The 11,533-nt window shown below is 56.3% G+C and overlaps 5 protein-coding genes across 5 annotated transcripts in view; 3 read left to right on the forward strand and 2 right to left on the reverse strand.

Annotated features, from left to right (window-relative positions):
- Nucleotides 1–499, forward strand: part of VDBG_01727 (conserved hypothetical protein) — a gene marked incomplete at both ends in the record, with an annotated part of 1,433 nt that extends 934 nt beyond the window's left edge. Inside the window, one exon of the mRNA XM_003007493.1 lies at nt 49–499. Within this exon, the coding sequence (XP_003007539.1) occupies nt 49–499 (451 nt within the window). The remainder of the gene's footprint in view (nt 1–48) is intronic.
- A 387-nt stretch (nt 500–886) lies between these two features.
- Nucleotides 887–3,651, reverse strand: VDBG_01728 (conserved hypothetical protein; the record flags this gene model as incomplete). Its single annotated transcript, XM_003007494.1, has 7 exons — nt 887–1,018; nt 1,236–1,262; nt 1,508–1,720; nt 1,777–2,048; nt 2,113–3,117; nt 3,177–3,301; nt 3,452–3,651. 7 exons carry the CDS (start codon nt 3,649–3,651, stop codon nt 887–889), a joined length of 1,974 nt encoding a protein of 657 aa, XP_003007540.1.
- Nucleotides 3,652–5,652: 2,001 nt separating this feature from the next.
- VDBG_01729 (4-coumarate-CoA ligase) lies at nt 5,653–7,658 on the forward strand (the record flags this gene model as incomplete). The annotated part of the gene is made up of 4 exons (XM_003007495.1): nt 5,653–5,745; nt 5,824–6,387; nt 6,485–6,742; nt 6,825–7,658. The coding sequence occupies 4 exons, from the start codon at nt 5,653–5,655 to the stop codon at nt 7,656–7,658; spliced, it is 1,749 nt and encodes a 582-aa protein (XP_003007541.1).
- Nucleotides 7,659–8,447: 789 nt separating this feature from the next.
- VDBG_01730 (conserved hypothetical protein) lies at nt 8,448–9,686 on the forward strand (the record flags this gene model as incomplete). Its single annotated transcript, XM_003007496.1, has 2 exons — nt 8,448–8,752; nt 8,858–9,686. 2 exons carry the CDS (start codon nt 8,448–8,450, stop codon nt 9,684–9,686), a joined length of 1,134 nt encoding a protein of 377 aa, XP_003007542.1.
- Nucleotides 9,687–9,715: 29 nt separating this feature from the next.
- VDBG_01731 (glutamate decarboxylase) lies at nt 9,716–11,533 on the reverse strand (the record flags this gene model as incomplete). The annotated part of the gene is made up of 3 exons (XM_003007497.1): nt 9,716–10,585; nt 10,639–11,241; nt 11,299–11,533. The coding sequence occupies 3 exons, from the start codon at nt 11,349–11,351 to the stop codon at nt 9,766–9,768; spliced, it is 1,476 nt and encodes a 491-aa protein (XP_003007543.1).

Genomic DNA, 11,533 nt, shown 5'->3' on the forward strand with positions numbered 1-11,533 from the left:
CCATGGACATTCCGCAACGAGGACGGCGACGGGCTGCGCGACGTCCAGAGAAAGACCGGCCGCCGACGTGCTCGCCTACCTGCGGGCGCACGTCTGGCGCGGCGTCTCCATCGCGCCCGTGCTCGAAGGCAACGCCATCGTGCCGCGGCCCCAGGCCGACGGCGTCCGCGACATTGTCAAGGCCTGGGTGAGCGGGCTCAGCGCCTGGGAGCTCGCCGGCCTCGAGAGGGCCGTGCTCGCCGGCAAGAGCGTCGTCGCCGCGAGCCGCCTCGTCGTCGAGTGGAGCGAGGACGAGCCCGCCGGTGGCCTGCGGCCTGCGCGCGAGGCCGCCGACGACAAGTTCGGCGTCGAGCAGGCCGCTGTGGCGACGAGTCTGGAGGTCGCCTGGCAGACTGGCCACTGGGGCGAGGTCGAGGACACGCACGACGTCGAGAAGGAGGATCTGCGGAGGCAGTTTGGCAGCGTTGTGCTGCTCGTCTCTGGTCTGAACAGACGGTAGACGTCAGATCGTGCCGACTTTTTTGCTGTAGGATCACGGATGTATCATGTAACATCACCCCAACTGTACATTACCTGATGCCATTTACAAAACTCAGACCGCCAAATTTTCCTTTTCATTGACACAGTAATGAGCTGCAGGAATGATGTTGTGTACGAAGCCTAGACGGTAGCTGCTTGTAATAACCCATTCGAAAACTTTTCACTTGCACTTACCAGAGAGCCTGTATCAATGAGGTGCAGGGCCGGCCAGCTGCCTTGCGATGGAACACATCTCCTTCGTCTCCTGCTCTTCACCTCATTCTTCCACGAATGTGGTCAGGTCTTTTTTCACCACAATCAATATTCATGCACAAGAATTACTACAGCTCCCGCCTTGCGTCGCGGTCTACAACAGTAAAAGAGCATCCATACCCTTCAAACATTCGGACTGCAGCCTCATGCTCATGAGCATGTTCCCGTCCCATAGTGTCTCCTCTTGAACCTTCTCGTTCATGCTGTTCATCACCAAGCCAAATGTCTTCAATGAATATAGTCATGATGGGGTTGGATCACTATCGTTCAGAGTTAACATTGTTGAATAGAAAGGCCTGTGCCAGTGACACCTTTAGGCCAAAGCAAGTTCGATAACAGTCAAGAAACCCTAACCCGCTGAACTGTATGGCTCCATTGCTCAGATCTTGTCGTCAGATCAGAGCCCCTTAGCCACAACATACATGCATCAAAGCCAAACCTACTGAGAAAAAAGCTTGTGCAACCTGGAACTAGAATGGTTCGTAAGAGTCGGTTCAACTGCCGACATCAGTACCCATCATACGTCCACTGTCCCGCATCTGCGGGAATCTCTCCTTTGGTTATGGCATTCTCCTGCTGGTCTTCTGGGATTTTACTGATAATGATGTTTCGGCACGTCAAGGCGAATCGTCGTTTGCCGCTGGGTTCGACCTTATGCTGAAAGACACGTTGTTAGAAGGCATCGCTCCAAGGGGTTCAGCATTGGTCAACTTACGTCGTACTGCTGGTGGACTTGAGCCCCATGCATGACCACCATGTCGCCGTGGTGAAGGGGAAACGCGAGCACTTGGTTGCGCGCCGTACTTCTGGTTCCCTTCTTTGTCTTAGGGTTGTACTTTGTCTTCTCTGCGAACAGCATGCGCGCAGAGCTTCCAAGAGACAGAGTTGCAACCGTGGGTCCCAATGTGTCTTCGCCATCGTCGTGGTACTGCGGCCGAGTGGTTAGCTCATGGCCGTCACTCAGTAAACGGGCTGATCTCTTACACTAATGGCATCATCCTCCATGTACCCAATGGTCAGCAGTTCATTGAAGTCAACGAACTTCGTGTCCATTGATGGCGACTCCAGTGCATGCCCTTCCTCAAAGCCGTCATTACTTGCTTGCACGGATTTCCGTCCCGCCCATTGCATCCGCTTGAGAGCTTGCATGACGTACGGCGGCGCCTCTTTGAAGCTGGTGGAATTGACAGCCACAACAAACTTATACGGGGCGCCCCAGTTCCGCTGGAAATTGCGTGTCATGATCTCCGATGAGGCTGTTCAACTTCGTCAGCATGCATGAACAACATAAGGGGGCGATTGCAAATCTTGAAGACTTACTCCCAGGACATTTGACAGCATTGCGTTTGAAGTCATCACCATATGTAGCCGCCTCCTGAATGTCCATCCACAGATGATTTGGGCCGTTCTGAGTGTTGTTGATGGCATCTGTAGCACGGAAGATAAGGACAGTCCCACAACATCGACCCTTGGCCTCCATGTCAGGCAGGAAGTATTGCTCGACCTTGTGACCACAGATCGTCAAGTCTCGCCGGACAAGGAGATCGTTCTTCTTGACCTGCAAAAGAGTCTTGCGCTTGGTGGTTTCGGCTCTGATGTCCTCGATGGATAAGGGACGTGGCGCAGCTGGCAGTATATAGTTGCATTCCTTGTTATCACACGACCATCGATTCCAGTAGACTCTGCGACTACAGCCGTGGCATTGAGGGCAGACCATACTAATTCGAGCTGCCTTTTCTGTGCCACAACCTTGGCTGGGGTTCGGCATCGGAGGGATCAGGGAATCTGGAGGCGTAGGAAAAGTGGTGCGCTCAGAAAGAAATGCCTCTGAGTATGTGAGAGCGCCAATGTCTACCTTGGCAGGGAATTCGAATGCTCTGGAGCAGCCGCGGTTAATGCAGGTCCAGCCGTCGTCGAATATGGTCTTGCTTGCGTGCTTGCATTCGCTGCACCAGGCAATGATGGTGGCCGAGTGGCCAGCATAGGAGAGATCGGTAAGTGACGTTCCGTCGGCGAGCGTGAAATGCTGCTCGCAGTTGCCATTGAGGCAGGCCCAGCCTTGTGCAAAACTATACATGGATATGACACCACAGTGAACACAGTTCAACTTTCCGTGGGGGAATGGTCGAGGTTCGACAGTCTGTGTAAGGGCATCACAAGGTTGGCACCAGGATGGTGTGGTGCGGTCGGTTCGTTCAAGGCGGATCTTCCAGAAGAAGATGTCATTCTGTCCATCCTTCTCAATCCACATGTCCGTGATGGTGAACCAGTCAAGTACATTGTAATTGTAAAGGACTCGTACTGAGGCCAGTGTGCATTTACGCCCTGATCGAGGCCATGTGAGCTTGATGATTCAAAACAGCATGAGTACGAGGTGAACATACCAATAATGACAGCGACTGGCACACCTCTTTTGAAGGCTTCTCTGCACTGATTCACAATGCAGTCACGCGTCTCGTTGACGCGTACGGACATCTTGGTCGTTGAGTCTTTCTGACGACCTCCGCCCCTGTGCAAATAGTCGTCAGCTCCAAGTATTATAGCAACGGCAAAAGAGTCAGGCTGAGGGATCCAGACAGCGTTCTTTGCATGATTTTGTGTGCAATTTTTGAGAAGACCGACTGGAGTGCTGTTCTGAAGCAACAAGAGAAAGACTCACAAAGTAGATATGATGACATCTGGGGTCACGATATCCCGGATAGTCGACTCGCCGTCGAGCAGAAATCCTCTGAGAACGCCATCGATGGGGTAGCTTCCGGCTTGGTGTTGTTTGAAGTACCACAGAGAATCACACAAAGCCTGTCGATTCTCCGACCAGACTACAGGTTTACCCAATGGCGACACCTGTGAGAGTGACATGGTACCTTGGCTTCGAAGGGGTGAAGAGGTGATCTCGTGAGAATGATATGAATGTACAACAAGAACTGCAGACGCTTTGAGGAGCTATTCCTGGTCACAGAGAGGCCAGTTCTCTTCAAAGAGGCTTTGCTGTTGATGAGGATCAGCAAAGCATTTGGGAAGTCCAGACACGAATGAGGTGCGCCGCCATGACATGCCCTCAAGTGAACAGCATCGAAAGGGAAGGTTCACAAGGAGATCTTTTGTCAGCTTACCTTTAAAGTCCCTCGTCTTGGATTCTTCAGAAAGATTCAGATACGTTCTTGGAGCCTTCTCAAGTGTCTGCTTGAGTTGACGCGTCGTGTGGTAATCGACGTGAGGCGTTTGATACTTATATGTTTACTTCTTGACCACCTTCTTGGCGACTCAAGTTCCTCGAGTGGTAAAAGGAGACCGACGCAGTGAAAAGGGATAAGGAATCGAACCGGCACGGCAGGTTGATTCAGAAAAATGTATGCTGGACTTGGAAAGGGGATTGGTGTCCGAGAAGATATGGTTTCAGAAGCCGCGATCGATCGAACATATATAGGTGTGGGAAAACTGAGTGTGGCCAGTGAAGAAGGCGGCAGTGACTCGCCAGAGAAGGGGCGATGGCATCGTGCCTGCCGTCATGTCGAGGGCGCCGCTGCCGCGACAGCAATTCACGTAGTCGCCACATTAAGCGAGCCATTCTCACGGCAGGGCCGTTCCTGCTTGTCACCGATTTGAGGCAGTCGCGATGATGCAGAGCGCTGCCATTTTATGGCACCTGATGAGGGCCACCAATCCAGGGGCTGTTGAGGCAGTGTTGACCGTAGGGTCGAGTTGAGAGTTCACGGCTTATGGGCATGCTCTTATATCAAGATGGCCGAACTTATCGTCATTCATTGGCCACAGGGAGTGATGAGCACATTTCCCCTGTGAGTCAAACCGCACATGAATTGATGTAGTGGCGAGCAGGAGAGGCCCTGTTACGAGAGCCAGGGTTAATGGATGAGACGACCGAAGATGAATGAGCCAGACAACGCATGCAAAAGAAGAGGTTTAAATAGTGAGAGACACATCCTCGTGATACATGATCACACAGCGGTGAATGAACAAAGGTGTGCCCCTGGGAGCAAAGAACTGACATTTGTGACGCAGCGCATGGCATGGGAAAGCCCGTCCCCATCGGGTTTGCTGTCAAACTCCATGATTGCTAGTACGGATATAAATCCCGTGGGCTGCTTGATTGTGGATTGCCCTCCCAACTGAACAATCGAGCAATGGGCAATTGGACGACAGAAGAGCTTAGACAGCACTTATAGCCGCAGCCGAGGCAAATGACAAGGGGATGGACAAGCTGACTCAGGGTTGGTATGTGTCGTGTGTCGTCGGCTTCTCCGTCGGCTTTCCATTTTCGAGTTACCATTCATCTCCCCTTAACCCCGGCCATGTCTGCCTCTTCCCCAATCTGCTTGACGCTAGGCGCGTCGACCAAAGTGCGGAGAATCGTAGCGCTATGCCTATTCAAGGATGGCATCCCTACCCCATATCGTCACCAAGATCCCAAAAACGGGGGGCTGAGGCCCGTTGTGCTGCTTGTGCACGACTCGGTTCATCGCTCACCATGCGCCAGAGGCCCCAAAGCCGGCTCATGGCTCCACGAGGGGATCGTTTCCACTCCCAGCGGCCCCCAGAGCTCCAACACACAGGTTATAAACGCCGATGGCCGCCTCACCATCTCCGAACGACGACCGACTCGCCCTTTCATATCCTGCCGACCTTCGCTGTCTGACGACCCAGTTCGCTCTGCTTCATCCCCCTCCGATAACGAGTCTTCACAGCAGTCTGCATTGACCGCCGGCTTTTGAAATCCGAAAGCCCAGTGTCGTGTTCCAAGCTCAGTCTCGGTAAATCCCCATACACCTCTCACCCACACAAGCGCAAGCGACACTCTCACTCCGACGCACCGAACCCGTCGCTGCTGCGACAACGACCAACATGGTTTTCACATCACCAGCATGGGTCCCCAAGCTGCCTATTGGTATGAGCCACTGCTTCCAGACGAGTCGACTGTCCCCGACGGGTCGAGGTGTGAGCTGACGATGCCCCCCCCCTCCCCCACTAGACCCGCCCGACTCGATCACAATTGACGAGTTTATGAACACGGAGAAATATGGCCGCTACGCCGGCGCAAAGTCCAGAAACCCCTACACCTGCGGCCTCACCGGCAAGACGTATACTATCCCCGAGGTCAGGCAAAGAGTCGACCACCTGTCACGCGCCATCGGCAAGAAGCTCGACTTCGCGCCCAACGAGGGCACAGAGTGGGACAAGGTCGTGGCTCTCTTCTCCCTCAACACGATCGACTACATTCCCCTGACCCACGCCGTCCACCGCCTGGGTGGCGCTCGTGACGCCCGCGAGCGTCGCCTACTCGGCACCGAGCTCGAGCATCAGCTGCGCTCCTCCGGTGCCCAGGCCCTCTTCACCTGCGAGCCCCTTCTCGAGACGGCGCTCAAGGCCGCCAAGGGCGCCGGCATCCCCAACGAGCGCATCTTCATCCTGGCCACACCGGGCAGCACCGCCAGGCTGCCCTTCGCCACGCTCGACGAGCTCATCGAGGAGGGCAAGAAGCTGCCCGCCGTCGAGCCTCTCCGATGGGCAAGGGGCAGGGCGCCCGCCAGGTTGCCTACCTATGCTACTCCAGTGGCACGTCTGGCCTGCCGGTATGTCGTCCGTCGTATTCTTTGCTTTCCCTTCCGTGCTCCATCTCTTCCGTGTTGTCATCCTCCGCACGACACCTACTGACGACCTCCTGCGCCATGAGTAGAAAGCCGTCATGATCTCGCACCTCAATGTCATTGCCAATATTCTGCAGTACACAACCTTTGACTCTGTCGCTCGGAAAAAGCTCAACATCGAGACCCAGGTCGACCTGGGCCTGCTGCCGTTCAGCCACATCTACGGCCTCATCATCATCACCCACAGCAATTCCTACCGCGGCGACGAGGTCATCGTGCTCCCCAAGTTTGACATCAAGACCTTCCTCGGCGCCGTGCAGCAGTACAAAATTTCCCAGCTCTACGTGGTAGGTTTTTGCAGGCCAAGACAAAGCAACGTCAACCTCAGTGCATCAGAGACCTAGTTCTGACGTCTGGCGTTTCGTTTAGGTACCCCCGATCGTGATCCAGATCATCCGCAGCCAGCAGTTGTGCAGCCAGTACGACCTCGGCTCGGTGCGGTACCTGTACGCGGGCGCCGCGCCGCTGGGGTCGGAGACGATCGACGAGGTGACGAAGCAGTACCCGGCGTGGCATGTCGGGCAGGCGTACGGCATGACGGAGACGTGCACCGTCGTCAGCACGACGAGCGAGCACGACATAGACCAGGGCTCGTCGGGCTCGCTGGTGCCGGCGTGCCGGGCCAAGATTGTCGACCCGACGACGGGACGCGAGATCACGGCGTACGACACGCCCGGCGAGCTGCTCGTGCAGGCGCCGTCGGTGGTGCTGGGCTACCTCAACAACGAGAAGGCGACGGCCGAGACGTTTGTCTGGCTCGACGACGGCCGCTGGATCCGCACGGGCGACGAGGTGCTCGTGCGCCGCGCCGCCTCGGGCAACGAGCACCTTGTCATCGTCGACCGCATCAAGGAGCTCATCAAGGTCAAGGGCCACCAGGTCGCCCCCGCCGAGCTCGAGGCCCATCTGCTCGCCCACGAGTTCGTCTCCGACTGCGCCGTCATCCAGGTCCCCGACGACCGCGCCGGCGAGGTGCCCAAGGCTTACGTCGTCAAGACGAAGCGGGCCGACGGCCGGTCGGACGAGGACGTCGCGCGCGCCATCGCCAAGCATGTCGAGGACCACAAGGCCCGGCATAAGTGGCTCAAGGGCGGCGTCGAGTTTATCGAGATCATCCCCAAGAGCCCGAGCGGCAAGATCCTGCGGAGGCTGCTGCGGGACAAGGAAAAGGCGGACAGGAAGGCCCAGGGCGCCAAGCTGTAATTGCTGTGAAATATGTCGTCGTTAGTAGGCCACGCGGGGGAACAAATAGTAAGGAGTCACTAGCATGGGACCTTTTTTTTTTTTTAATCTTTTGGCCGATGTCACCTCGTGAGGCTCCGAAACAAGTGACCCGGCTAGCCCGGCACTCGCACGGCCTGTGGGGGGAGGTTGTGTGGGAGATGCCAACCAGGACAGAGAGAAACGCCAAGTCCGGTGTTCGTGAAGTGATGTCCATCGTGATCCATATCCATATTATCTTCAGTTCTGGCAAGACTCGTATTCTCACATTCAACAAGGGACGCGGCCCATTTCAATTGAACGGGCATTGGACATGCCTACGCCCTGTCAAGTCTCAAGATTGTCACGACTCCACCAGCAGAAAGAGGGAACGGGCCTCCTCCGCCCCCGTGCCTAAATCCTCACACACGTCCCGGTCGGACGAAACAAGCATGCCCGGAGGGCTTGTTACATCCTACAGTGTTTCCGGAAGGAACAGGCCACAACTGACGCTCGCTTCTAGGAGTGAGGAGTTGCAAAACACAAAGTCACAGCACGGATGGGGCCCATGGGCTAAACCCTCGACGATACTCCTGTCGTCCTAAGTCTTAGGCATGGCCCGTACCTACATAAAGACACAGGGCAAGCCCGATGGGTTCGTCTTGGCCCTCCCCTTTTCTTGTCTTGGCTTCTTCTGAGAATTCTGGAAATTCTTCAGCGTCGAGCTCAGACCAGCCCACCATTGTAAGACAAGAGTAGCGACCCCGCCGGTAAACCTACTATTGAAGCAGGATGTTGAACATCCGCTCATTGCTCGCGGCGCTGACGCTGCTCCTCCTCGTGGTGAACGCCGCGCCGAGCCCAAACCCGCAGAACCGCAGGCCAGGTGGTAGCAACGGAGGGAACGGCAATGGCAACGGCAATGGCAACGGCAATGGCAATGGCAATGGCAACGGCAATGGCAATGGCAACGGCAATGGCGGAGGCAACGGGAGAGGGAACAGGCAAACGGCACAGCAGCAGGCGGCCCGGGTGCCTCAGGGAATCTCCCAGGCCACCGACGGTTCCACGATCCTCGATATGACTGCCGAAGTCAAGTAAGCCAACCTACCTGTCCCCCCATCCCCCTGTTACCCCTTAACCGTCATGCCACCTGTGGGCCCTACTAATAGTCTCCCAAGTGGCCTCCCTCTGCGCTTCAGGGTCTCCATGCCCGCAGATCAATTCGTCGCTGATAGCCCCGTCAACACGGCCAACCCTGTCGCGGGTGCGGCCCAGACCCCGGGCGCAGCGGGCTCCATGGGCCTCAACGTGCTCCTCCACGGCGACGGCGGCCAGTCCTTCTTCGACTTTCCCAACCAGGCGGCGCAAGCCAACCTCGCCGGCGTCGCCGTCCTCGCGCCCAATGCGAACCTCTTCTGGGGCGGCGGCCAGGGCCTCGACCGCACCGACGGCGTGGCCCATGCTCAGGCCGTCACTGACCTCGTCACCCAGACTCTGCCCCAGGTCGTGGCCTTCAACGCCTCCAATGTCTTCCTTACCGGAGTCAGCGGCGGCTCCCTCCTGCTCTCCGGCTTCGTCATGCCCGCCCACATGGACGCTTTTGGCGCCACGGGCGTCATGCTCAACTGCGGCGCCATGCCGCCCCAGGTCGCCGTCACCGACGCCAGCGCCGCCGCTCTCACCGGCGCGCGTGTGCACTTCCAGACAACAAACCAGGAGCTCGACCTGCTGCAGGGCGCCATACCTGCCGGCATCCAAGCGTACGAAGACGTCCTGCAGACCCAGGGCCTGTCGGCCGATCAGATCAACGCCCTGCAGACCGTCGACGGCACACCCAACGGTGGTCACTGCGCCTTTGACGGTCAGGACTTTGTCTCTGGCGTGCAGCTTATGGCCGACAACTATGCCTCTGTGATGCAGGCCGGTGGCAGCGGTGAGGTGGCGGGTATTGGTAACGTCAAGACGGGCGTGGTTGGTAATGAAAATGTGCAATTCACGGGGGCGAACAAGAGAAGCATGGTTGGCTGACCCTAAGACCCCATGGTAATAAAAAACAGACAACAGAAAATATAATTACTGCGGAATCCATTTCTTCCCGGTCACCCATCTAACACACGGTCCTGTGAATGCCGTCCTGCAGCCTCTTCTTACCGTGTCCCTCAAGTCTACGCTTGTGCCTCTCGTGATCCTGCTTGGTGACAGGCCGCCTGCCGTGCCCAATGTGATGCCGCTTCAGCGAGGAAAGATCGACCTGATCGTTCTCAATAAGCGTCTCCGTGACCGTTACAATGTCGGTAAGCAGGAGCTCCAAGAGGTCGAAGGTCATATTTTCGCGAACGACGACCCGCAGAATTTCCGTCTTCTCCTCGCTGGGCGGCAGAGCGTAATTGGGAATGATCCAACCCTTGGCGCGCAGGAACAGCGACACCGTCTCCTGTTTGATGTGGCTGTACTGCTTCTGGAACTCATCGGTGAGACGGAACGAAACGACGGGCAGGCCAGCAACGTAGTCCGCCGAGGTCTCGCGTGGGGTTTCTTGTTCAGCGCCCTCAGTTCCGGACTTGGGTGCCCTGTCGGATCCGCCATCCACGCGGCGGTGAATGTCGGACACGACGGTATACCAGCCTGTTTCTTCCAAGCTGTTGGCCAGCAATCGTGCATTCGCGAGACAATTCTCCATAATACCGCGGTACCCGGAAAACCCGAGATGCACAAGGTTGTAGTATTGGACGACAACCTGCGCACCAGGCCGGGAAAAGTTGAGCGTGTAAGACTTTTCGGTGCCACCGAGATAGTGCAACTCAAAGACGAGGAATTCAGGAAGGTAGGCTTCATCCCGCCAGATAATCCAGCCGAGGCCTGCGCTCACAAGACCAAACTTGTGACCCGAAGTGTTGATGGATTTGACTCTTGGAAGTTCAAAGTTCCTGATAATGGAGGTCAGTTCTATAGAGTCTATTCACAGAGCGAAAGAACCCACCACTTGGCGCCACCGGCACCAGCGTCGGTGAATGGAGCGATGAAGCCGCCAGAAGCAGCATCGACGTGGATGGGAATGTCAATACCCGTCTTTGCCTCAAAGTCGTCAAGAATCTTCGAAATTTCCTCGACCGGCTCGTAATGACCTGTGTAAGTGCTTCCAAGGATGACAAAGACGCCAATCGTGTTCTCGTCAATGTTCTCCTTTACAAGCTCGGGATCTAGACGGAAGCGGCTTTTCGCGCTGACGGGTAGGATACGGGCCTCGACTTCGAAATACCGGGCAAACTTCTCCAGGGCGACTTGTGCGTTGGCGCCCATGATAATGTTGGGCTTGGAAGCGTCCTTGCCTTCAGCCTTTCGCTTCTCCTGCCATCTGCGTTTCATGGCGAGACCACCAAGATGGATGGCTTCAGAAGAACCTGTGCAGGCGGAGCCGATTGCCCTCTCACCGGGCTGTACACCCCAGAGGTGAGCAATGATGCTGATGCATCGCTGATGGATGTCCATCATGGCCGGATACTCGTCCGAGTCGGCCAGATTCTTCGTCAAGTTCTCCTCCATCAATTGCTGGGCATTCGGCTCGAGGAATGTGCTGACGAAGCTGTGCTGGCGTAAGAAACTTGTTCCAAGTCAGGAAAGAGCATCTGTGCAGGCTTACCTGGCGAGGTTCAAGTTTGGCTTGCCATCGAGATCCAGCTGGTTCCTCACCATGTGGTAGACGGTATCAGCGGGGGCGCCATCTTGAGGAATCTTGAACTTGGGGATGTTTTCTTGACTCGAATACTGGGTGTCAAACGGGTGGATGTGGGCAGCTCTCCCTTGGCTATTCAGATTAGTGTGGCCAGGTGCCGTGATGTGAGACGCCTGGAGTCGCTGGATGATCTCGTCCGGGT

This window comes from Verticillium alfalfae, genomic scaffold (genome assembly GCF_000150825.1).
Source record: "Verticillium alfalfae VaMs.102 supercont1.2 genomic scaffold, whole genome shotgun sequence".
Lineage (NCBI taxonomy): Eukaryota > Fungi > Ascomycota > Sordariomycetes > Glomerellales > Plectosphaerellaceae > Verticillium > Verticillium alfalfae.